Here is a 25436-nt window from a genome sequence, read left to right as displayed (position 1 = left end):
TCAGGCAAATCTTCATTTCAGTTGCATGTTTAAAAAAATACCATAACTCACTTTTAATTACTTTTTGGGAGAGAGAGGGGGATGAAGGAATCTTCTGAAATAGCTTAGCAATATTAAAAAAAAAAAACCCATGTATATTTATATGGGTAATGAGCACCTCTGCATATATGTTAAATAGGGTTATCAAAATAAGTAACCCCCAAAGTTTGACAGGGATATAAACCTTCATGCTTCATGGCCTAAGACACCTTCTAGCCAAGGAAGTTAGGAAGAAATTCCTCCCCTCCCCCCCGCTCCACCCGAAAGAATTCTATAATTGCTCACTTTATCGTTTCTTACATCTTTTTCTGAAGCATCTGGTACTGAGCACTGCTGGAGACGGGATGCTAGATGAGTTGGACCACTGCTTTGATCTAGTATGGCAGGACCTATTAATATTATCTCCCCACTTCCAGAAAAAGCTGCAGGCAACAGTTTTCAGGTGGTTTCACGACAAGTAAAAGGATGTTGTTTTTTAAAACTCAGTTACAGATATTTATTTAGGGGAAAGAGACCTAATTTTTCTCCTTCACTCATTGTTTCCAACTCATTGTCTTTCTGTGGGCTCCTTTAGTAGGACTTTCACTCTCAGCCATGAAAGCATGTGGGTTACTTTCTGATTTCACGGTTATAATTTTGAATTGGTTGTGCTGGCACTACATACTTCTGATTCCATTGTCTTTTTCTTTGTTTTAGAAGAAAAATAATAGCTATGTGCTAACATTTTTCGGCATTGAAATTTTTCTATTTGTATCAAGGATGTTTTTGGTAACCCACAGTTCCTTTCGGAACTTACTCCTGCATGGAGGACAGCTGAGGTTACTAGGATTCCTGCAGCTAAAACACAAATGTTATGATATTTACATGAGTAATTTCTCAGCATTGACTGCAATGCTAATACAAAGCTTTTAATGGAATGATAGTTCTACTGAAGATAAAACAAAAAAACCTGTACTACGCTGTTCACGTGATACAGACAGTTGAGAAAGGTGAAGTGGGGTGGCCAGATTTCCCCTTCCAGAAGAAAATGGTCTTAGATAAATTAACCCAGGGATGGATATTTGAATTGGAGGACTTGGGACATTGACAATAAAGGATTTATTTCAAAACAATGAAAATACATATAGAGGCCATCTGCTATGTGTAATCATGTATTACAACACAGGGCCAAAATCAGGCCTGGTGTAAATAGTCCTAATTCCATCAAGGGCATGTCCTTACACCTGGTTTATACTTGGCCCATCTTTACATTTTTCTGGGTGTAGTGGCTGTTCCAGTTTTTCAGCTTGCCTGATCTATGACTTTTGAACAGACTGGACTCCGGGGTTTCAGTACAGACCATTGAAAAGCCTCCGTAGTTTTTAAAGTGTGAAGAGAGCTGTGTTACTTTAAAACCATGTTCCCAGTCCTTGTGAGGTTCTTCATTCCATGTGGTGAAGTACGCCTCTTTTCAGAGATGGGCAATAAATGAACATCAATAGACATGTGTTTTAGTTTGTAATGTGTTTCATAGCAGCACTTCCTTGATTTTTTTTTTTTTTTAAATATATATAGTGAACTGTATATGTTTCACCTTAGGACAGCTAATTGTATATGTTCGTGGGAGGTGGTTTCCTAATGATGTTCAAATATATTTTGTTGATATGATTGTGTTCCAGATCTTTATGGTCCTGATCTAGCTCCCGCTGAAGCCAATGGGAATCTTCTTATTGACTTCAGTGGGGACTGAATTAAGTTCTGTATCTAGCGGCTTTCAATAGACGTCATTGACTAGATTGAAGTGGAAAGGTGATTTTTTTTTTCTGAGAGTGTATATGGACATTGTAAGGGGTGAGCAAGGGATAAAACTTTATTATCTGATACAGAGAATGAGAAAATAAGCAGTTTTATCTACTGTGACAGCAAACAGAGGAAAAAACTCCCTGTTTCTTATCAGCAGATTGAGATATTATGGGTTAGGTTTTGCTATAGCTGTTTCTAACTTAATTTAGTTTTCTAATGCACATTAATATGTTTTTGCTTCCCACGCTCATTTAGTTAAATTATTTAGTTAAGTTTTTTTTTTTAAATAAAGGCAGCATCTTAGAAGTAGGAATTTTGTGGTATTTCAAAAGAATTTAAAATGTTCTTGAAATGCACTGGGTAAAAAAATAAAACACTGCAACTAAGAGGCACTTTTTGTATGGCATGATATTGCAGTGTAGAAAACACTTGAAAAAATGGTTACATTTTTACATCTGCCTTCCCCTTGTAGCTATCTTTATATGTTTAGAAACTGTACTCAGAAATACACAGAAAACTTAATAAAAGATGTTTGAAATTACTTAACTACACATTCAGTTCATCCTTTCATAAGAACTATACCACCCCTAACAGCAAAGTTAATCTCATGTATCTAATAAGTAAATATAATTAAGCTTTCAGTGTATTAACAGTATCTTGAGAAAATGTCAACTTCTACACTCCTCAGGAGTTATTTTAAAAATGTTAAACGTGTGTATACATGAACTATATGTGTCTGTACAACCTGTTTGTTATGATTTTAATCAAATAGAAAACCAATTCAATTTTGAACAAGTCATGCAAAATATATTGAACAAGTCATGCAAAAAAGAGAAACACAAAGCAAAATTGTTATGAATAAAAGAAAAGGTATGGGAACGAATTACACAATTCTAGGTTCTAATATATATAAAGTTCATATTGAATTATGATAAATAGTATATGTCCTGTAGCTCTGAGCCATCTAGATGATTCAGAAGTTATGACCACATTTCTGGAATGGTTTTATTACAAGCCATTTTCCTAAGGGCAGTATTCTTAAAGTTATTTTTATGAACAACATTTATAATAAATATTTACATATTCAGTATACAGAAATATATATAGTTTAACAAACATTCCAGCCATCTACATTCAAATGAAGATTTAAGAATATTACAACGTATATGTTATGTTGTTAGAACACCCTTTTGAAGGTATGTATAGGCATTCCTGAGAAACAAAAAATAAATAGGCAGAATGTAGGAAAGGAGGTAAGAAAATAATCACAAAAAGGAAATACTATGAGATAGAGCTAATGTACTAGTCCATTCAGAGTTGGTCAGCAACACAAAGTACTGCAGGTTTATATGCGAGCTGCTGACATACTAATGGCTGGTATAACCTATTCAGTGTAAAGGTGATGGTTAACCAGGTGGAAAGTTTTCCGCTTTTGGTCTGCATATATGGGCCATTAGATCTACACTTAGACCTGCAGTTTACTGGCTCTCAAAAAGGTATTGTGACATTGCACTCCATATGCTTTATGAAAATATGCTTATAAATGTAGAATATGCTTTATGCAAAAGGTTTTACTGGAATATGCTTTATGCAAAAGGTTTCTTGTAAGGTATCATTACAAAGCTTATAATCTACTGAGTGTGTTCATCCTATTTGTTTGCATGTATTATTTCTATGTCTGGAGTTAGGAGAATAAGATATAAACTTGTATTACCCAGACCCTGAGTCTGTGTTGCAGCAGGCTAGCGTCTGGCTCAACAAGGCAGGGTTCTGGAGTCCTAAGCTGGCAGGGAAAACAGGCTCCGAGGTAATTTCAGCACATCAGGTCACAGTCCCAAGGGGGTCTCTGTGACCAAACCTGTCACAGGTATATTTTGCAAATGTTGCTAACTCTATAAGGGAATCAGTACTTGATATGATCTAGGCCTTTCATGTAGTCAGTATAGTCTGTTGCCCATCAGAATAGCACTAAGTGACCATCGAAGGGCCGTAATGGGAAGCCCAGAAAGTTGGGCGGTATTGCCTAGATTAGAACACAACTAGAATTCAAAGGGGTTTGTCACAGTTGCGAGCAAATATAATTCCTTTGAGCTTCCCTGCTAATTCTGTGGAGTAGGTTTTCATGAAAGCATGTACAGGAGACTCAGTCAGATCCCAGTGTATATGGTGGATACTATTAAACTTCCGTCCCCTGGAATGAAGGTCCATCAAGATATCATAGAAAATGTATTTTTAAAATTACCCATCTGCATATGATATACTGAATCACTGTCAGAAAGATCCTTCAGGCTTGTGTTGCGTTCTGTGTTGGGAGTTGTGTGATGCCATAGAGGTATTAGAGGTCTCATGAAGAATCTTGCCTAATTGATTTAGTATAGAACAGACTGGATGATCTTCAGGAGCTGTTTTACATTTTTGTTTTACTGTAGTAAAGGAGCTTTTGTCAGTCTGATGTTCAGGCAAGTCAAACTCATGCTGAAGCTGTATAAAAGTCTTCATTATGGTATTGTTCAGAACATCACACAGAATACAAATGCCATGATTTAGCTCACCCTTGCAAAACTGAAACAGAAATTGACTAACCTCTGTTCTGTACCATGATGATAGTGGGGGGAAAATAGTTTATTGACCTGTCAAAAGAAAATGACTTGTCCTGGGCAAGTAGCCCCGTAGAATTTTCGAATACGAGCCACTTACACCAGACAGTCTAAACAGTAATATTATGAGGTGCTTCTGTAATACACACAACACATAACAGATGAATAAAACACTCTGGATCTTCAGAAGACGCTTAAGCCACCATGCAGCTAGAGAGGGCTAAGAGGGACTATTTGGAGTATTTTTCTGAGTTCATATTTTTCCCTATTTATGGTCAAAGAAGTGTCTGTATGTTCAGGCAAATGAACTCCGCTAACTAGGAGGTAGTGGACATGAGAAGCTTGCTATAGTGACATGACAGGTTTAGTGAACATCCAGTGGCAGACATTTACAAAACTTTTCTTAAACATCACATTTATCTCCAGACTTCTTCTCCTTGGCCAGATCTATTCCGCCCCAACAATCTTCTAGTCATTGAACTTTTTGAAACTTTGCACTTTTAGAGAGAGGTAAGGGATTGGCTCTGTGTACACACAAATTTGCAGAGGGACAATAGGGTTGAGGTCTGTTATTTCTCACCTCTATATATTTATTATTTATTTATTTAAAAACATTTTTGCTGCTAACAAGCATGTTATCTCTGGAGACACAAATCCACAGTTTGAGAACTGCAAAACTAAGCATCTCTGATGGTACCTTCTAGACTGAGCACTGAGTCCCATTGGGTAGATAGAAAGATTAACCTAAATAATCTATACAGAAGCCCCTGGACCCCATAAGATTGGGTCCCTAACCCATGAACTATTGGAACTCCTGGTGGAGCAGGCATGAGGCTGGACTCTGACCCCCCTTTCCAAGAGTGAGGGCCCTTGGGAGACCACTAGCAATCAAGGACAGCCCTGGTGTCTGCAGTGGCTAAGCGGTCGCTTATGCCAGTAGCTTCCTTTTCTGGGAAGCATAAAGACAAGTTGGACTCTGAGTGCAGCGCCTCCAAAGAGAAGAGGTGAAGCTAATCCTCCTGGGACCTGGCTGCAAGGCTTCAGAGGACTACCAGCCTGTTGAACGTTAAAGGTGCCCCCAAAGCTTCAGAGAAGCTCCCTGAGCACTGAAGCTGGTACCAGGCTAGCAGACCCCACCGTAAGGGAGGTCACATACATCAGAGCAGTGTCCAAGTTAGCCTTTTGGTATTGTGGCAGGGAGCAGTCACTGTCTGAGGTGGTGTTGGATCATATTAAAGAAGTTCTGTATTAAAATCACAAATGAGTTTGATTCCCCATAGTTTAAATTCCAGGGTATTACTAATTAAGAGGTCTCTTGGTTTTTGGTACTGTTTCTCTCCCTCTGTATGTGAAACTTGCAAGCTGCTAATTGCGTTAGTACATTCTAAGACAGAGTCTGTTCTCAAAGCAATTCACAGAGAGAGACTCAAAGCAATACTCTAACAACAGACACAGCACCCAGAGACTCCCCGCCCTTTTGTTGTATTAACAACTGTGATTAAAATAGAGATAGAGGATGGATGTGGATGGATGCTTGGTGTGGATAAGAACTGAATGATCAGGGAGGTGCCAGCCTAAGAATCCAGTGTCCATCGGCTGAAGAAGGCGTCAAGTGGAAATAACCAGAGGACCCCGGAGGGCAGACTGGAATCCACCCAACAGCCTCAAGAATGGGAGAACCAAAGAACAAGATAACATCTAGCAGCACGGAGCCGTCAGGAATGTGCTATCTGCTGATTGATTCAGCAACAGCATGATGAAGCAATTCCCATAGACTGGCATAGGAAGAAATTCCTATAAAAATAGACTCTTAAAAAGTGAGAACTTTGGGGTCTGATTCTGCAAACCAACTTCCAGGAGCATCAGATGAGCATCTGACAAGGCCCTGCTCCCTCCTCATGTCCAGGCCACCTGGCCAGTGGCTTGGCATGAGCAACTCTAAGGCTGGTAACTATGATAACAACCTTGCAGAACCTGTGTGTGTGTGTGTGTGTGTATATGAATGAATGTGTGAAGAAATATGAGATTGAATGGAATGTTATAGCTATAACTAACTGCTTACTATGATTCTTTCTGTATTCACAATAAATGTGGTATTTTGCCTTTTTCCCTTTAATAAGATCCTGCTGGTTTTTAATTTATTGGTATAACAGTGGTACCAGTGGGAGCCTCACTCCAGGACTGGCTGCCTGATTACCTCCGACTCCAGTGCCCAGACAGTCCCTGTGGCATCACCTGGTATGTGCTCCCCCTCTTTGGATCATAGTACTGGCACTCTTTTGGCTGTGAGAGCCTTCGTCACTCTGAGGCTTCCTTCCTGCTCTCTGATCAAGCCCTCTGTACACTTACTGAGTGAGAACCACCCCATCAGAAAACTCTGCCTTCTCATCATCCGTTTTCCAGGGCAGCGGTCAGTCTTTCCCAGGCAGGTCCCAGGACTCGGCATTCTCAGGGTCTCCAAAGGGGACTTGGAGTACCTACCCGTGACTGAGGATGCAGGATGGCACAGATTTGACCCAGTGCTAATACCAGTGATTCCAATTGCTGTGGACCCCTGCACCCTGTGATTATAGCATGTGGCGCACGTGGCCCCTATGGGGGCTGCAATTTTATCCTGGCCCAGCCCACAAGGCGCAGAATGTCGCCCCTGCACCAGGCACTGGATTCATCTCTGCTGTGGACTTGTGCATGCAGCCAGGAGACAGCAGCTACTGTGCTGACTCAAGATGACCAGAGTGTGATCCTGTCCGGAGATGACAAAGTCCTGGCCAATAGCTTGGCACCGGACCGGTCGACTACTACACCCAAGGACTATAAGATTTTCCGTGACCTCATGAGGTGGGTGGCAGGAGCCTTGGAGATATCCACAGAGGAGCTGCAAAACATGCCGCACAAATGCCTGGACACTTTACTCTTGTCAGTTTCAGGGCATGTTGCAATCTCAGTCAGTGAGGGCCTTTTGGAATCTAAAAGGGTCCTCTAGCAGGCTTCAGCGTCAGTGGCAACAACACTGAAATGAGCAGATAGGAGGGACCAGATCCCAGTGATTGGATCTGAACAGTTCTATTCCCACCCAGCACTGGGGTCCCTGGTGGTGGTGGTGGCTAACAAGAGAACTCGCCAGGGCCACCAGAAATTGACTTCAAAGGGCAAGGAGATTAAATGCCTTGTCTTGCTCAGCGAAAAGGCATACTCTACGGTAAGCCTTCAGATAAGGCTCTCCAGTTATCAGGCAGTCCTAGTAAACTATGATTACATCAACTGAAATGTGTTGTAATAATTTATTGACAAGATACCACAGGACTGCAGGGACAAGTTCCAGTTGCAGACGATTCTTGTGGAGGGGCACGTGGTAGCTAGAACAGTGCTACCAGCAGCACTGGATGCCACAGATATGGCTTCCGGGGCAATGGCAACAGCAATCACCAAGCAGCCATCACTAGAGAACTGCAGGCAACAACTGAAGACTTATCCGTTGAGGGCTACTCACTCTTTCACGAGAGGAGATGTGAGGTAATGAAGTCCCTGCAAGACTCTTCATCCACCCTCAGATCATTGGGGATGTTTGCCACACTTCAGGTTCCACTCTTAGCAGCAGCACCAACAGCCGTTCTCACATTTCACACAGCCTGAGCCATGCAGCTGCAGGCAGAGAACCTCAGGGAGGAATCCCGCCACAGGATCTACTTCCCAGTCGCACCACTCTGCATTGGTGCTGACCGGGCAGCAGGTTTGACATTGTGTCTGTGGACAGCACACCACTGTGCCTGCAATTCCAGACCTCCCCTCTATTTAGCAACCATCTGGCGCCTTCCAACAGGCCTGGTCTAGTTTCACCTCAGACCACTGGGCCCTGGAGGTGGCCCAGAGAGTTTACACCATTGTGTTTCTCTTCCTTCCCCCTAACTATCCCTCCTCCACATCCCCTTCAGGGACTTTTCCCAAGAATTTGCTTTGACAGGAGGTGCAGACCATCCTCACTTTCAGTGCTATAGAGAACATTCCCTCTCCATAGAGGTGAAGAGGGTTCTATTCACATTACTTTCTTAGCCCTAAGTAAACTGGCTTGAGGGTGCGGGAGGAGGCTTTAACCAGTACTGGACCCCTCTGAGGACTGAACATCTGTCAAGAAGCTCAAGTTCAAGTCGGTTTCCCTTGGGTCCATCATTTCCCTCCTTGGATCAGAAAGCCTGGTATGCTGCTCTTGACCTCCAAGGATATGTACTTCCACACTGATATTCACCTGGTACACAGGCACTTTTGGAGGATTCTGTTAGACCACAGCCGCTACTGATGCCAGGTGTTGCCCTTCAGGGCTCTCTTCAACACTCTGCGTATCATGGCAGCATTTGCTTCTGTTACCCTGCCCGAAAGGCTCTGCTTCTGTCAGATCCACCCACCATCCCTGCCACTTCGGAGTCTGGATGTCACGAGTGGTAGTGAAGGAACTAGGTGCGTCAGGGCGGTTCCGTGGTTATGCGAGGGAGGAAGAGACAAATGGGCCACCCTGAGGAATACAGCTGACTAGAAAGTTCTCTCTCGCATGTGCACTGTGGAATATGTATAGAGAGTACACATCTCAAAGAACATCAGTTACAGTGCAGGTAAGTAACCTCCTTTTTCCAGACACTGAAATTAGGCTGACTGGTCTGTAATTCCCCAGGACCGCTTTGTTCCCTTTTTTGCCCTCCTCCAGTTCTCTGGGACCTCACCCATCCTCCATGAATCCTCAAAGATAATAGCTGTTAAAGGTTAGTGAAGTCCAAATCAGACTGTGAAGAGCTACAAAGGGAACTCTCAAGCTAGGTGACCGGACAACTAAATGGCAGATGAAATTCAGTGTTGATAAATGCAAAGTAATGCATATTGGAAAACATAATCCCAACTATACATATAAAATGATGGGGTCTAAATTGGCTGTTACCACTCAACAGAGAGAGATCTTGGAGTAATTGTGAATAGTTCTCTGAAAACATCCACTCAGTATGCAGCGGCAGTCGAAAAAGCGAACAGAATGTTGGGAATCATTATGAAAGGGATAGATAATAAGACAGAAAATATCATATTGCCTTTCTGTAAATCCATGGTGTGTCCACATCTTGACTATTGCGTGCACTGTGGTCACCCCATCTCAAAAAAGATTTATTGGAATTGGGAAAGGTTCAGTAAAGGGAAACAAAAATGATTAGGGGTGTGGAACAGCTTCTATATGAGGAGAGATTAATAAGACTGGGACTTTTCAGCTTGGAAAAGAGACGACTAAGGGGGGATGTGATTGAGGTCTATAAAATGATGACTGGTGTGGAGAAAATAAATAAGGAAGTGTTATTTACCGCATGGTCTACAAGAACGAGGGGTCACCAAATGAAATTAGTAGGCAGCAGGTTTAAAACAAACAAAAGGAAGTATTTCTTCACACAATGCACAGTCAACCTGTGGAACTTATTGCCAAAGGATATTGTGAAGGCCAAGACTATAACAGGGTTCAAAAAAGAACTAGATAAATTCATGGAGGACAGGTCCATCAATGGCTATTAGCCAGGAAGGGCAGGGATGGTGTCCCTGGTCTCTGTTTGCCAGAAGCTGGGAATGGGCGACAGGGGATAGATCACTCGATGATTACCTGTTCTGTTCATTCCCTCTGGGGCACCTGTCAGTGGCCACTGTCGGAAGACAGGATACTGGGCTAGAAGGACCTTTGGTCTGACCCAGTATGGTGGGTGGTATGTAATCGTTCCGAGATTGCTTCAGCTATTTTCTTACGTATCCTGTGGTAAATTTCATCGGACCCTGCTGACTTATATACATCTAATTTACTTAAATATTCTTTAACCTGCTCTTTCCCTATTTTGGCGTATATTTCTTCCCCCTTATTGTTAATATTGTGTTAAGTATCTGGTCACAATTTACTTTTTTAGTGAAGATGGAAGTAAAATAGGTGTTAAACAACTTAGCCTTCGGGTTCATCCATTATTAGTTCTCCTTCCCGACTAAGTAAAAGACCGACTTGCATTTTCCTTTGTCTTTCTCTTTCTCCTAATCTGTTTATAAAACCTCTTCTCATTGCCTTTTATGTTCCCAACTAGGCGTAACTCATTTTGTACCTTAGTCTTTCTGATTTTGTTCCTATAGGCTTGAAATATTTTTTTGCACTCCTTAGCTATTTCTCTGTTTGCACTTTTTTTTAGGATTTCTTTTTGATTTTTCAGGTTATTAAGGAGCTGCCGGTGAATCCGTATTGCCCTCTTACTATCTTTCCTTCCCATCGGGATAGTTTGCTGTTGTGCCTTTAATATTGTCTCTGAGATCTGCCAGCTCTCTTGAACTTCTACCTTACCTACCAGTTCTCTGAGTTTATTAAAGTCAGTTTTTTTGAAGTCCTTTGTTCTTATTTTGCTGCTCTCACTCCTTTCTTTCCTTAGTTCATGAAATCTGTCGTTTTATTATCACTTTCACCCAAATTGCCGTCAATCTTCAGATTGGTAACCAATCCTTCCTTGTTAGTCAGAATCAAGTCTAAAATGACTGTGCCCCTGGTTAACTTTTCCACCTTCTGAAACAAAAAGTAATACAGCTCTGTGGATTAATTGTGTAACACGACTGGTTTGCACAACTTGGTTTAAATTTGAAACTCATAAACATTATTAACTGGATTGTGCTAACTAGTCTCATTTAGCAATGACTACATAATGCCATGTTCCTTGTGCTGTGATGTTCAGTTCATTTTCATTTCTCCCAGTTTCCTTAGTCTGGGCTGTTTATAATGGGCTAAAGTTTTGCTTCAAACCAGGGTATGATATGGGACTTGATTTCAATTCAAAGGATTCAATCTAAAGTTTCATCTATTTATTAAACTCTAAATGCTGCCTTCCCTGTGCACTGAGCTGATCCACAAACTAAATTTTTGGCATTTTTTTGAAACTATCTTTATTTTCTTTAAGCTGCAACAAATAGTTCAGTCCCAGATGTCTGTGCCACTTGCCATGCTAACGCCACGTGTCAGCAAAAAGAAGGCAAAAACGTCTGCATCTGTAACTATGGATTTGTGGGTAATGGGAGGACTCATTGTCAAGGTAGGCTATGATTTGTGAATGTGTGCAACTGCTAACAATCTTAGGGCTTGTCTATATGGTCTGTTGCTGCGCAGCAAGCCAGATGTATGAATCTTCAACGCTCTGGCCGGCCGCCCACCGAGTGCCTGGGTGGACTCTGCTACAAGGCACTAAATGTTCTGCAGTGCACTTTGGCACTGCAGTCAAAGTGCACTGGGGAACTTTCTGGGTGTGGCAGCATGGTCGACAAGGCCAGGGAATGTGCAGCAGGCTAAAGCGCTGTAGGTTTAAACTCTGGGTTGCCAAACATGAACAAACAGTGCAGACAAGCCCTTACCAAAATATTTGGTCTTGGATGATGGCACAAAGTTCTTAGTCTGAGACCTATGTTCATACCTCACAGTCGCTCCAAAACCAAGAATGCCAACAGATGCTTTTTTCAAAACTGTTAACAGTGGCAGGGGTGGGGAATGTTGGGCTGGATTTCATCAATTGCATTTCAAATAAGTGATGATTTGTAGCTGGTAAACTATCCAAACAAATACTGGTGATAGTGCGTTTACCTCGGGTTTTTTTCAAATTCTAAGACGTTTGACTCAGAGACAGTCCACTTAAACTTGATCCAAAATCTGTTTTGGAAAAAAAAAAAAATTTTTTTCCCCACAAAACCTTAAACATTATAAATGTTTACGTGATTGTTTTTAAAAAAAATAATTCCAGTGGAAATTTAAAAACAAATACTCCCATTCAGCATTAGCATCCCAATCATTACTGAGAACCAGAAAATGAAACTGACTATAAACAAAATTGAGTTGGATTTTACTGATTTTTCCAGTTCTCTCATCTTGGATGATGATTTTTAAAATTCTTCCAGTTCTCATATTCATAGGTAGTGTTCATAACATATGTTGTTTGTTTCCAATATATAATTATTAAGTTGGCACAGTCTCTTTAATACTTGCAGGGTTGTTGTAGCCGTGTTGGTCCCTGGATATTAGAGAGACAAGGTTGGTAGGATACCATCTTTTATCGGACCAACTTCTGTTGGTGAAGGAGACAAACTTTTGAGCTGTACAGACCTGAAGAAGAGCTCTGTGCCGCTGGAAAGCTTGTGTCTCTCCACAACAGAAGTTGGGCCAATAAAAGATATTACCTCGCCCACGTTGGCTCCCTTTTAATATTGTGCATCACACATGGATGGAGCAGTAAGTGAACCGGTGACGTCCAGTGACCATGACAATACCCTGTATTAGAACAACAGTTGCAAAGTACTGTAGCTGACGGGTGATTATTTACAGAGCTAACAAATTAGAAAAAAACCTCATAAGGAGAAGTCTGACTGCTTGACAATGACAGGTTTGATTTGATTTTTAATCTCTGACGTGTTTTGAATATACCTACAGATAAAGATGAATGCCAGATTGGAGCTAGCAAGATCTGTGGCGAGCATACATCATGTCACAATACACATGGAAGTTTTTACTGCATTTGTCTTGAAGGATACCATCCCTCTAACAACAACAAGATATTTATTCCCAATGATGGCACATATTGTACAGGTAAATACAACAACTAGGCTCACATGCTAGGGATCTGGGACTTCATAATCTATTTTCTGTGACAGACATGGCTGTTTCTTTGCAATCACATTAAGATTTTATTTTTGAAAGTACATAAAAGCAGTTATTGGACACCTGCACCTAATGTACATCCCAAACTTGCAAACACTTGCAACCATATCTTGCTCTCATTATTGCGAGTTAGTCCCATTACGTGGTCTGCTGTCTTACACTCATTCTTGTTCTGTTAATATGAATTATTGATATAAAGCTTGGTTTGTACAAAAGCCTTGCTGGCAAAATGAAACCAGAAATTAAGACAATAGGATGATATTCCTTCTTTCTGCTTCCCTATTTTTCCTTGCATGTCAGTTTATTATTTTTTTGTTTACTGTGGAATATTCTCCTTCAGCTGAAGTGTGGACTTCCATGGCACAATGACTGTTCAGTTTTAATTGATCAAAAATACAGATACTGCTGGGTATTTCCTGGTCAGTAGTATGAAATAGACTGGAGACGATAATGTCTGTTTGCCATGTAGTAACTAAAACTGATAGTAAAGTTATAGATTTTTGTGTGTAAGGGCCCAGTCTTCTATGGTGCTGAGCATGTCCTGGAAGTTGATGAGCCCCTGCATCTCCCAGTGAGGCTAGCAGGAGTTGAGGGCGTTTTACATCTTCTAGGATACACTTGGTACATTGCAGGATTGGGCCCTAAAAATAAAAGCACTTAAAAAGATTGTACTGTTTGATCTGGGTTTCTAGATATAGATGAGTGCCAGGTGTCAGGTCTGTGTGGTGTCGGGGGACGATGTGTGAACACTATCGGAAGCTACAGCTGCTACTGTATGGAAGGATATAGACCAGAAAATGGAACAGAATTTTTTCATCCAGCTGGGAACACTGTTTTGTGCAAAGGTGAGAGCCTATGAATGTTATTCATGCTAACAGATACAATCAGATCTATCGCCATATCATGGTACCTGCACTGACCTACAGTTCTGAGTTTCCCGGGTTTTAGCCTTCTCTAGGTGTTATCTTTTTGTTTTTGCAAATTTAACATGTCTCATTAATGCTTGGATGATAAGGTTGACAATGGCTATAGATCACTATAGGCTCTCAGCAGTGGGTTGAGTGTGCAAGGTCAGTGAAGTGAAATGCCAGGAAGGTGACATAGTTCGTTTCTGAGTAAAGAAGAAATTTGCCACATCCTATTTGCATAGTCAGATTGCCTCAAGGGGAAAGGAAGAGCTGGATTAATAGCTGGTGAATAAGATCAAGTGAATAAAATAAGCCTAGGAAAGAGGAATAAAATAATAAATTAGCCATTTGATAACATACTGTGCTGTATGCAAGAATAAACTACTCTGGGTTTATTTAGGTTTTTTTGGCCATAAACAGAAATTAATCTGAACTTGAAATAAATACCACTTTGTCTTCCCTCTTCTTCTTTTCTCCAGTATCAATTAAAATTGCAGCTCCATATCTGAGACACACACAACACTAGCAGTCCTCAATATAACTGTCATGCACACATGTATCCAAGGTGAAGTGAACAGCTAGTGATTACAGAACTAACTTGCCACTACATAGTGCTCTCATTTACATAGTATTGCAACACTTTGGCAGTTAAGTGTACACTTGTAGGCTAAAATTTCCTACTTGAGTTTTTCAAGTTAGGCACCTCAATAAGTCACCTAATTTTCAGAGGTGCATATCTCATTGACTTCACTGGCACCCTGTCTGAATAACTTAAATAAATTAATTGACTATATAACTGCTTCTGTGGTCTATAGCTCAGAAAGTATTCAAGATTTCTGTGGCATTTTGCACACATGCGTCACAAATGTTCTTGTCTGTGGAAAAGCCTATCAAATGAGAAAGTGTCATTGACTTAATGGAAAGCCATCAGTTTTTCTTAAGCTATGTGGGGGCTTCTTCTAAGCATCCCTGCAGCTCTTAATAGAGTGTCAGGCCATCTGTGATCTCCCCCAATAGCTCCACTATCTCCAGGATGGAAAAAGACTATGAGCAACCTCCTACAAAAGATTTCTGTTGGGACTGGACTGTCATCAGATCCTGCTAACAAATGGCATCTCATGTAACTCAGTAACTTTTCCACTTGGCATTGGTGACAGAATAACCAGCTCCATCAGATTTCACACTAAAATATCATTACTTACTAATGCAGAATTCTGTATTTCCTGGGATAACTTGGGCATCCTTTCATTGAGTATGTAAAACTTGAAGTGCTTATTGGCAGCGGCTAGGAGGAAGCAGAAGGCTCAGTTTCTAAGAAGTCAGTTAATGTAGGTGAGATTTTTACCTCAAAAGAGCAGGTTTCAATTTCTGATCTGCGTTTTGTTTTCTGGGGCAACTTGTTGGCGTCTTAAGAATAAAGATGTTAACAGTAATGTGGCTGGAAAAGGTTAGGTATAAACACTGAAGGTAATTCATAGGACGGAAAAAGAACTACAGGAAATTAAAGATAAAATTGGTCTTGATTGTTATAAGTAACAAAAAGTGAGCAATGGTATCACATGGGAAATCTTTAATCACGGTCAGAATTTTTTTTTCAAAGCAAAGTAAAGAGTGAGCTTCAACAAAAAAGAAGAAAATGGCATTCGCTGGTCCTGTATTACAATCTACTCAAAGAAATCCCCATTTGTGGAGGCAGCTCTAGTGAAATGCCAGTGCATTTGGCTTTTTTAACACCGTTGAACTGCGTTTTTGACCCATCTTGTATCTTGCTTTCAGTCTCAAGTCTTTTTTTTGTCAGTTTCTTGAGTCTAGCAGAATACCAGCTCAGGGTGGGGTTAATGCCTAACGATCAATTGAAATAAGATTAGCATTACAACAACTGAGAGCTAATCACTGAGAACCTGAATAAGAGAGAAAGTTGAATATCTTCAGGATACATTTTAAGGCCCTGATTCTGAAATGAAGCTCTGTGCTGGTGTTCTCCTGCCACCCACAAAGTGCTCATTGCCAGGTTGGAGCCTAAAGCAATAAATGGCATGTAACTCTGTGCAAAATGTACTTATTACCCCTATTAACATATCCCAGCTGAGCTCCTTCCCGCTTCCTCAGAAGATGATTTTATCCAGTACATTTCTGACATGTCTCCTGCCCTCCCCAAAATAAATTGTTTTCCATTTAGACTATCCATGGAATACAAATGTGTGGTGTCCATTTCTTGATAAAAGCTAGTTTCACTAGCAAGAGCTGCCTTCTCCTGACATAACTGTTCAAAATCTGAAAAGATGAACTATTTCACCTTTTTTATTGCAATTGTCCCTTCCTGAACTGCCAGGAAGAATTTTTTGTTAGACAAATCAGCAAGTCTGTGAATAGCAGTCCTGGCTTCTTCCTTATTAGTAATGGAGCCATTTAAAATATTCTTTAGGCTCTTAAAACTCCACAGGTGACGGTCTTACCATCTCAGGTATGAAATATTTCCCCAAGTGTTTGCAGTCTGTTCCTGCTCAGGAAGACCAAGAATACACACATTTTATTCTAAAACTAGATTTCAAAGTACCGGTATTTTCATATGACGACTTTACAGTGCGTGTTAGTTCAACTTTGCCAGTTCTCACACCGGGCCGTGATCTCATGCTGCTTCTGCTATTATTGTATTACTAATTATTTGTATTACTGGAATGTCTAGGAGCCCTAGTAATAGACCAATACTCCATTGTGCAAGGTGCTGTACAAACACAGAACCAAGTTTCACATCAGGATATTTTAAATGGCACAGGTCCTTTGTTCTTTTCTGATTTAAACATGTGGATGAGGATGTAATTTGTCTTGGAAGCTTGTAACTTCCTTTTGGAGTTAATGATCAGAATTGATTTCAAATTACAGCATAGTTCTGTGAGGGTAGGGGGCATTTTTGTGCATGGTGGTAGTGTCTAGGAAGAAATGAGGACTCTCTAATAGATGGAAACCTAAATATGGTGGTCTCCTTCCCTCCCCCCACCCCACCCCCCTTTTTTTTTTTAAGGCTTACACTAAAAACAAATAAGTGCTGGGCATTGGATCAAAGAGATGGACTCGTCTGTGCCATCTTCTGCTGTATTTTATGCCTTTGTGTAATGCAGATTCAGTACAATGGAGTTGTTTTACACTTCAAACAATGTGTAGCAGAGCATGTTTCTATAAATGTGAACTCATTTAGATTCTTGTTTTAAATGGAAAGTCCTCATGCTGTAGCCATGAACCTCTTATGTTCTCGCATTTCTAATGACCTCATGTGGTTTTTCTCCCCCCCCCCTTCCATCTTTGCTTGTAGCTGTGGATTGTGGGGTCCCACCTTCTGTCTTGAATGCACATTCAGCTCCTCTAAGGAGGACCACCTATGGAAGTGAAGTTGCTTATATTTGCCTACATGGTTATGTTATGGAAAGTGGTAACCAGACTGCAGTTTGTAATGCCAAAGGACAATGGGAAGGTGCTGATCTGGTGTGCAAAGGTAAAGAAAATATACATACAGATTTCTGGAGGATAGAAATTATTTCAGAAATAACCAGCAGTAGCAGTCACCACCTAAGCCCTGGTCTACACTAGTGGGGGGATCGATCTGAGTTACGCAACTTCAGCTGTGTGAATAACAAGGCTGAAGTCGACATACTTAGATTGACTTACCGTGGTGTCTTCACCGCGGGGAGTTGACAGTTGCCGCTCCCTTGTCGACTCCGCCTGCAGCTCTCGCAGAGCTGGAGTACAGGAGTCGACGGGAGAGCGCTCGGGGATCGATTTATTGCGTCTAGATTAGATGCGATAAATCGATCCCCGCTGGATCGATCGCTGCCCGCCCGATCGGGCGGGTAGTGAAGACATACCCTTAGAGACGATCAATGAGAATTCCCCATTGCCTGGTTGAGAATTCCACCTGTAGACTCTAGCAGCATTTACAGGACACTCACAACATAAAAGACATAAGTTAAATAGTTTTCTTGTATGTGTTGTTTATAAGACCATAAAATATAAAAACTAAACGACTTTAAAAACTAAGTGTCAATATCTCAACTGGTGTAAATCTCTGTAGCTCCAGAAATCTACACTGATTTACACCATTTTAGGATCTGGCACTACGGCCCAGTTTTTTTAAAGTTATTTAGGTGTCGCTGCGCTCAGTGTCACAACTGCTAATGGAATTAGGAGCCTACATTTCATTATCAAAAGGATTTAGGTACTTAAGGGTCTAAATCCTACTATCAATGGAATTTAGATTCCTAAGTGCCTAGGTCCTTTTTGAAAATGAGATATAGGCTCCCAAATGAGTTAAGTTTTGCAAAGCTGAGCACAGCAGTGCCTAAATACCATTAAAATCTGGGCCTAAATCTGCTTTTGCTGCTGTTTTTTGTTTCCTTTTTTTGTATTTTGTTCGGCTTGATAATGAAACTAGGCTAGTCTATTTCACTTTTTGATTCTTTGGCACCTAAACGTTGTTGTTTTTGTTTGGATTTGCTGAAGTTAAATATTTAAAATAAACCCTGTTTTAATGGAAGATGCAGGAAAATATTTCTCTGGTTTAATACAAACTAAGGGTCTGATGTGGCTTAGAGCCAGATCTTGTAACTGCTTATGTATGTGAGTAAAGTTACTCACGTGAGTAGTCCCATTGACTTACATAGGTTTGTCAATGTGAGTGAAGCTATGCTCATGCCTAAGCGTTTGCAAGATCTGGTTGTAAACCAGGAATTACTTTGATATCCTATCACCTCCACCCATCACTCTGTTAATGGGCAGCGCCCTGCCTCTCTCTAGCCAATCCTGGCACCTCTTCCACTATGTCTTCACTGTTAACTCCTCTTCCCTCACCCCCTCCCCCCTTTCAGTAGCTATCTCAATGTCAAACCCTACTGGAGGTAGACAAGGCACATAGTTTTACCTTGATGTAGCTAACTGAGGTCATGAACTTGAGTAGCTGCATCAAGATAAAACTCTGCTTTGTCACCACTAGAATTTTACATTGAGACGAGTCCTTCAATGTAAGAATACACCTCTTTGCCATTTAAGATGTCGCCTTAGGGTACATCTGCACTGGAATAAAAGGCTAAAAATTGCTATGTAGACGTACAGGCTTGGGCCAGAGTCTGGGCTCCGGGGCCCTCCTCTCATGTATATGCAGCAGTTTTACAGCCCTGTGGCCAGGGAGCCCAAGTCAGCTGATCCTGGCCAGCTGTGGGTGTTTAATTGCTGCGTAGACACATCCTTTGAGGCTCTAAGATTGACCAACAGCAGCCCTCCTAAGTAGGCTGCCACCTGGAAGGCGTTGCAGCTCCAGTCTGGGGTTATTGCTCACTCTTCTGGCCCAGTCTGACACTGATGCTGATACTGTTTAGAAATTTAAGCATTACTATCACTTATGATCCTTTTAAAAGTCACAGGTCTAGACTGTTGTCAGCTGCTAACAGTAACTACTTGAGCATTTTATTATTCATTATTTGACATAAACCATAAAGCCCTTTGTTTTTTATGAATGGAGGGATGTGGCCTGTCAAGTTCATATTAAGGTGAAAAACAAGAGTAAACAAAAAAGAAGTTATCTGACAGAATTCCAGTATAGAGCCACTCAGAGGGTCTTTATTAATTCTTATTAACTGATATTCCCTTATGCTTAATTATCATCTTTACTCCATCTTTAACTTGGCACAGTTGCATGATTAATGTCTTGTGGAACTGATTCTGCATGGCTAATTCTTCTGTTCTTTGGTATCAAGTTTAGTCTATGCCTAAATAGAATGTGCTTAGCCAGTATTTCAGTCTTACTGTCTAAAAGTGCCTCTATTTTTGGAATCTGCCCCAATATCTTTGTTTTAATTCAGGGTTCAGATGCCTAAAAAGCATTTGATTGATTACATAGACAGAAAACACCACTCTCTCACTTCTACATTTCAGTCTTGCTGGGTATGGCGGATAACAGTGGGGGGGGATGGCTTGAGGGAAGGCTTGCTTATAGTTCCTCCTGTCCAAATCCTCACTTAGTCTTCTAAAAAAAAATCCGTGTCACATATCACTCTGCTTCAATAAGGTAGTCTCAAACTGAAGGCTCTGATGTTGAATATTTGCTTATAATTCAGTAGTTCTGGAAGAGAAGCTTATTCTAACGTTTCACAGCATATACATGCTTTCCAAGGTAGAGGCAGAAAGATAACTATCCCAGTGGGATTGTTTTCCATTGCTACATATTTCTTTTAAAATTTTCACTTAAAGGTTTTATGCTGTAAGTTGTTCAACTTTGTCAAATTTTTCTATTTATCTGTTTCTGGCTACAACTTCAAAATTACTTTAAGCCCACTTTTCAACTAATAATTCAAGCTTTCTCCTTGCCTCCATCTGTGAGCCCTAGGAAAAATATGGTTTAATTCTTGATATAGCGTCCCATTGTTCATTTTTTAACAAAGGCGTAATCCTGAATAGTAGTGTTGGATTCACTCTGGATTTCACATTGTACTTTAGCTTCAAATTATATTCTTCCATTAACTTGATCTTTTCTCTTTTATTATTTTAATTCCATAATTTTATTATGAAACTCCACAAAATTGCTGAGTAAGTGAACCAATTTCAAGTTATTACCACATTTATTTTCTAATCATCTCCATAGAGACTTGAATAACCCATAGAAATTTTCCTACGTGATTTCTTCTTGTCCTGGTCTAAAGCAGTTCTACTTACCTTCCCCTGTTATTCCATCATGGGATAGGTTTTTTTTTCTTACCTCCTAAATAAATAGAGAGTAATCAACAGGTTTACAAATCCTTGGTAAATATCAGAAACAAAACAATCATGATTACAACAGTGAGCTTTTCTTTAGAGAGACATTATACAGGAATAGAGTCATCAGCTCTCTCTCTTTAACCAGGTGTTATTTTACAAAATGAGCATCATTACAACACCTATGTCCTGTCATTTCTAGTCCACTGTGGAGTACTGTATTGCTACTTATTATGTGTATTGCAGTAGCACCTAGGAGCCCTAATCGAGGCTCAGGGCCCAGTGTGCTGGGAACTGTACAAACTACATTCCTGCATCCCAAATGTTGATGCTGTTGTTTGTCTGTATCTGTACAGCACCAAGCACAGAGAGGTCCTGGTCCTGGGGCTCTTAAGCACTGTGGTAATACAAAGAAATAATGATAATTAGGGCTGTCAAGTGATTAAAAATATTAATTGCTGTTAATTGCGCTGTTAAACAAAAATAGAATACCATTTATTTAAATGTTTTGGATGTTTTCTACATTTTCAAATATATTGATTTCAATTGCAACACAGTATACAAAGTGTACAGTGTCCATTTTATATTTATTTTTATTACAAATATTTGCACTGTAAAAAAACAAAAGAAATAGTATTTTTAGTTCACCTCATACAAATACTGTAGTATAATCTCTTTATCATGAAAGATGAACATATAAATGTAGAATTATGTACAAAAAATAACTTCATGCAAAAATAAAACAATGGAAAACTCTAGAGCCTACAAGTCCACTCATTCCTACTTCTTGTTCAGCCAGTCACTCAGACAAACAATTTTGGTTACAATTTGCAGGAGATAATGCTGCCCGCTTCTTGTTTACAATGTCACCTGAAAGCGAGAACAGACGTTCACATGGCATTGTTGTAGCCGCCGTCGGAAGATATTTATGTGCCAGATGCGCTAAAGATTCATATGTCCCTTCATGCTTCAGCCACCATTCCAAAGGACATGCATTCATGTCAATGACTGGTTCTGCGCAATAACGATCCAAAGCAGTGTGGACCGACGCATGTTCATTTTCATTATCTGAGTCAGATGTCACCAACAGAATCATAGAATATAGAATATCAGAGTTGGAAGGGACCTCAGAAGGTCATCTAGTCCAACCCCTGCTCAAAGCAGGACCAATCCCCAATTTTTGCCCTAGATTCCTAAATGGCCCCCTCAAGGATTGAATTCACAACCCTGGGTTTAGCAGGCCAATGCTCAAACCGCTGAGCAGAAGGTTGATTTTCTTTTTTGGTGGTTTGGGTTCTGTAGTTTTTGCATCTGAGTGTTGCTCTTTTAAGACTTCTGAAAGCACGCTCCACGCCTCATCCCTCTCGGATTTTGGACGACACTGCAGATTCTTAAACCTTGGGTTGAATGCTGTAGCTATTTTTAGTAATCTCACATCGGTACCTTCTTTGCATTTTGTCAAATCTGCTGTGAAAATGTTCTTAAAACGAACATGTGCTGGGTCATCATCTGCGACTGCTATAACATGAAATGCAGGTAAAACAGAGCAGGGGACATACAATTCTCTCCCAAGGAGTTCAGTCACAAATTTAATTAACACGTTCTTTTTTTAATGAGCATCATCAGCATGGAAGCATGTCCTCTGGAATGGTGGCCAAAGCATGAAACGGCATATGTATGTTTAGCATATCTGGTACGTAAATATCTTGCAACGCTGGCTTCAAAAGTGCCATGCGAATGAATGTCTCTTCTCACTTTCAGGTGATGTTGTAAATAAGAAGCAGGCAGCATTATCTCTCATAAATGTAAACAAACTTGTTTGTCTTAGCGATTGGCTGAACAAGAAGTGGGACTGAATGGACTTGTAGGCTCTAAAGTTTTACATTGGTTTGTTTTTGAGTGCAGTTATGTAATAAAAAAAAAATCTAAATAGATAAAGAGATTGCACTACAGTACTTGTATAAGGTATTTCTTTTGTTTATAATTTTTACAGTGCAAATATTTGTAAAAAAAAAATAATATAAAGTCAGCACTGTACACTTTGTATTCTGTGTTATAAAAGAAATCAATATATTTGAAAATGTAGAAAAACATCCAAAAATATTTAATAAGTTTCAGCTGATATTCTATTGTTTAACAGTGTGATTAACTGTGATTAATTTTTTTGAGTTGATCGTGTGAGTTAACTGCGATTAATCAATAGCCCTAATAATAATGATAACAATAAGTATCTCTTCTTTAAACCCTGTGACTAGTCTTGGCTTGTTTCCATTGTCAATTTTACTTCTCTATTTTTTTCCCTCAGAAATAGACTGTGGCAGACCTTTGTGGATTCCACACGCAGAAATGATCTGGGACAACTCCACAACTCTAGGAAGCATGGTGTACTATAAATGTAATGAAGGGTTTCATTTTAGTGGAGAGAAGAATTTTTCACAATGCACAATAATTCAGAAATGGGAAAATATCACTGGTGCATGTGAAGGTAAATATGTTTCAGTGCAGGTTTATGTTCTTTTCCATCAGATTTAAAGACCCTTCATCTCAAATTCAAACAAGAGTTTCTTAAAGTATGATTTTATTCTGAAAAGTGACTAATAATTAGGCTTGGCAGAATTCAGTTAATCTTGACAATAATGTCAACGTTGATTTTTTTTTTTTAAGTGTTTTTGGGTTTTTTTTAGATTTTTATTGATTTAAATGTTCATGACTCTGGGAAGTTATGGGAGGGCCAGACAATTATTTAATGACAGATGTTGAGATTCAAAAAGTTAAAGATTTGTACACTGTTAAAACACAAATTATTAATATCACATGTCAAAGTATACAAAGTAAATATCCTCAAATCAACAAATCATACCTGTTTTTACTATTCATTCTCTAGTCCAATGGTTCTCAATTAGTGGTACATGTATCCCTGGGGGTATGCAGAGGTCTTCCAGGGGTACATCAACTCATCTAGATATTTGCCTAGTTTTACAACAGGCTACATAAAAAGCACTAGCAAAGTCAGTATAAACTAAAATTTCATACAGACAGTGACTTCTTTGTACTGATCTAATAAGTGCAATATTTACATTCCAGTTGATTTATTTTGTAATTCACATGATAAAAATGAGAAAGTAAGCAATTTTTCAGTAATAGTGTGCTGTGAACACTTTTTTGTATTTCTATATCTGATTTTGTAAGCAAGTAGTTTTTAAGTGAGGTGAAACTTGGGGTACACAAGACAGATTAGGCTCCTGAAAGGGGTACAGTAATCTGGAGAGGTTGAGAGTCACTGCTCTAGTCTGTTTGTAAACCTAATTCAAAAGTCTGAATCCCTGGATTTTGACTCTACTAAGTTCTCAAGTGGCATTTTTCTTACTTTTTCTATCTTTGAATGTCAATTATTATTGATGGAAATATTTTTCTTTGGTTTGTGGGTGTACAGTGAAATTGACGTTTACTGACATATACCAGTACAAATCTAATCCTTCCAACCCTACTAATAATTGAATTTTATTCCGAAATAGATCTTTCTCCTGAATATCCTCAAGTCCGTATCTGCTGACATTACAGCTAAAATAAGATTTTGTTTTACTACTTTTTGATCTGAGTATGACTTCAGAACCTAAACAGCTGTGGGACAAGGAACTGGATTCTTTTTTGGCTCACATATCAACAGACTTGTTCATGCGGTTTCAATGGCAGGGTCCTGTTGCAAAGGCAGAAGGCGACGTGCAGAATCTGTACTGTTTGTGGTTATGAACTAGAAGGAAAGAACCCAGGTTGACTTTCAGATCCAATGTTGAATGTGCAAGGCTAGCAGTTGCTTGGTTTAGAAGTAAAAAGATGTTTTTTGATTAAAAGGAGTCATTGAGAAGAATCCCATAATGTCATTTTTACAGTATGGTTTTGTCTTTCCTAATGGATTTTATATTTCACATTCTCCTAAGGGTTCACTTTCAGTGACTACATTAACTAATTTCTTAACACTGACTAGCAAACATTTTTTCATGAAAATTGTTTTTGATCTTTTTCAGTAACGGACTGTGGCAGACCTCCTTCAATCCCCAACACAGACATGATTTGGAACAACATTTCCAAGCTGGGGAGTTCAGTGCACTACCAATGTAAGAAGGGATTCCGCAGCATAAATGGGAGGAATACGTCACGTTGTATTTATAATGGATCCTGGGAAATTCCAGCTATAATATGTAAAGGTAGGAGTGTAATGAAAACCTCTGCCTTTTATTTGTAGATGTGTTTTAAATTCAGCTTCAAACTTTACTCCTGGGGGAATTCTGCACCACTGTGCCTGCGCAGAATTTATGTACCCCGCAGATTTCTTTGCTTCACTACAGAAAAATGACTTTCTGACGGGGAAGCAAAGGGAAGCCACAAGAGCGGTCATGTGACTCTCCCCCCAGCAGTATATTTCAAGTGCCCAGGGCAGCCGACAGAGAAGTAACCCACACCTGGATCCCCTCTACACTTGGATCCTGCCTTGCTGAGCCTGCCTGCCCATACCTGGTGCATCTAGTATGGAGTGGCATGGCTCTGGGGTGTTTTGGGGGCAGGCGCGGTCCTTGTACTGTGTCAGGGTTGGGTTCAGCCTCACCACTGAATCCGTGCCTTGTGGTGCGGGGGGACGGGAGCTGCATAGTGATCTCCCTCCTCTGTGTAGCCAGTGGCCTGTGCTCCCCA

The 25436-nt window shown here is 40.1% G+C and overlaps 1 protein-coding gene across 2 annotated transcripts in view; it reads left to right on the top strand.

Annotated features, from left to right (window-relative positions):
* Window positions 1-12899: 12899 nt before the first annotated feature.
* The window catches only part of SUSD1 (sushi domain containing 1), a 79060-nt gene continuing 66523 nt past the window's right edge, over window positions 12900-25436 (top strand). The window contains exons 1-5 of one of the 2 annotated variants that reach the window (XM_074953516.1): window positions 12900-13029; window positions 13794-13946; window positions 17320-17499; window positions 23053-23232; window positions 24773-24952. In XM_074953516.1, coding sequence (XP_074809617.1) covers window positions 13877-13946; window positions 17320-17499; window positions 23053-23232; window positions 24773-24952 — 610 coding nt within the window. In that variant the 5' untranslated portion in view covers window positions 12900-13029; window positions 13794-13876. The remainder of the gene's footprint in view (window positions 13030-13793; window positions 13947-17319; window positions 17500-23052; window positions 23233-24772; window positions 24953-25436) is intronic. The other variant, XM_074953517.1, reaches the window with a different exon arrangement.

This window comes from Natator depressus, chromosome 5 (genome assembly GCF_965152275.1).
Source record: "Natator depressus isolate rNatDep1 chromosome 5, rNatDep2.hap1, whole genome shotgun sequence".
Taxonomy (NCBI): domain Eukaryota; kingdom Metazoa; phylum Chordata; order Testudines; family Cheloniidae; genus Natator; species Natator depressus.
This window is presented reverse-complemented; position numbering and strand designations above follow the sequence as displayed.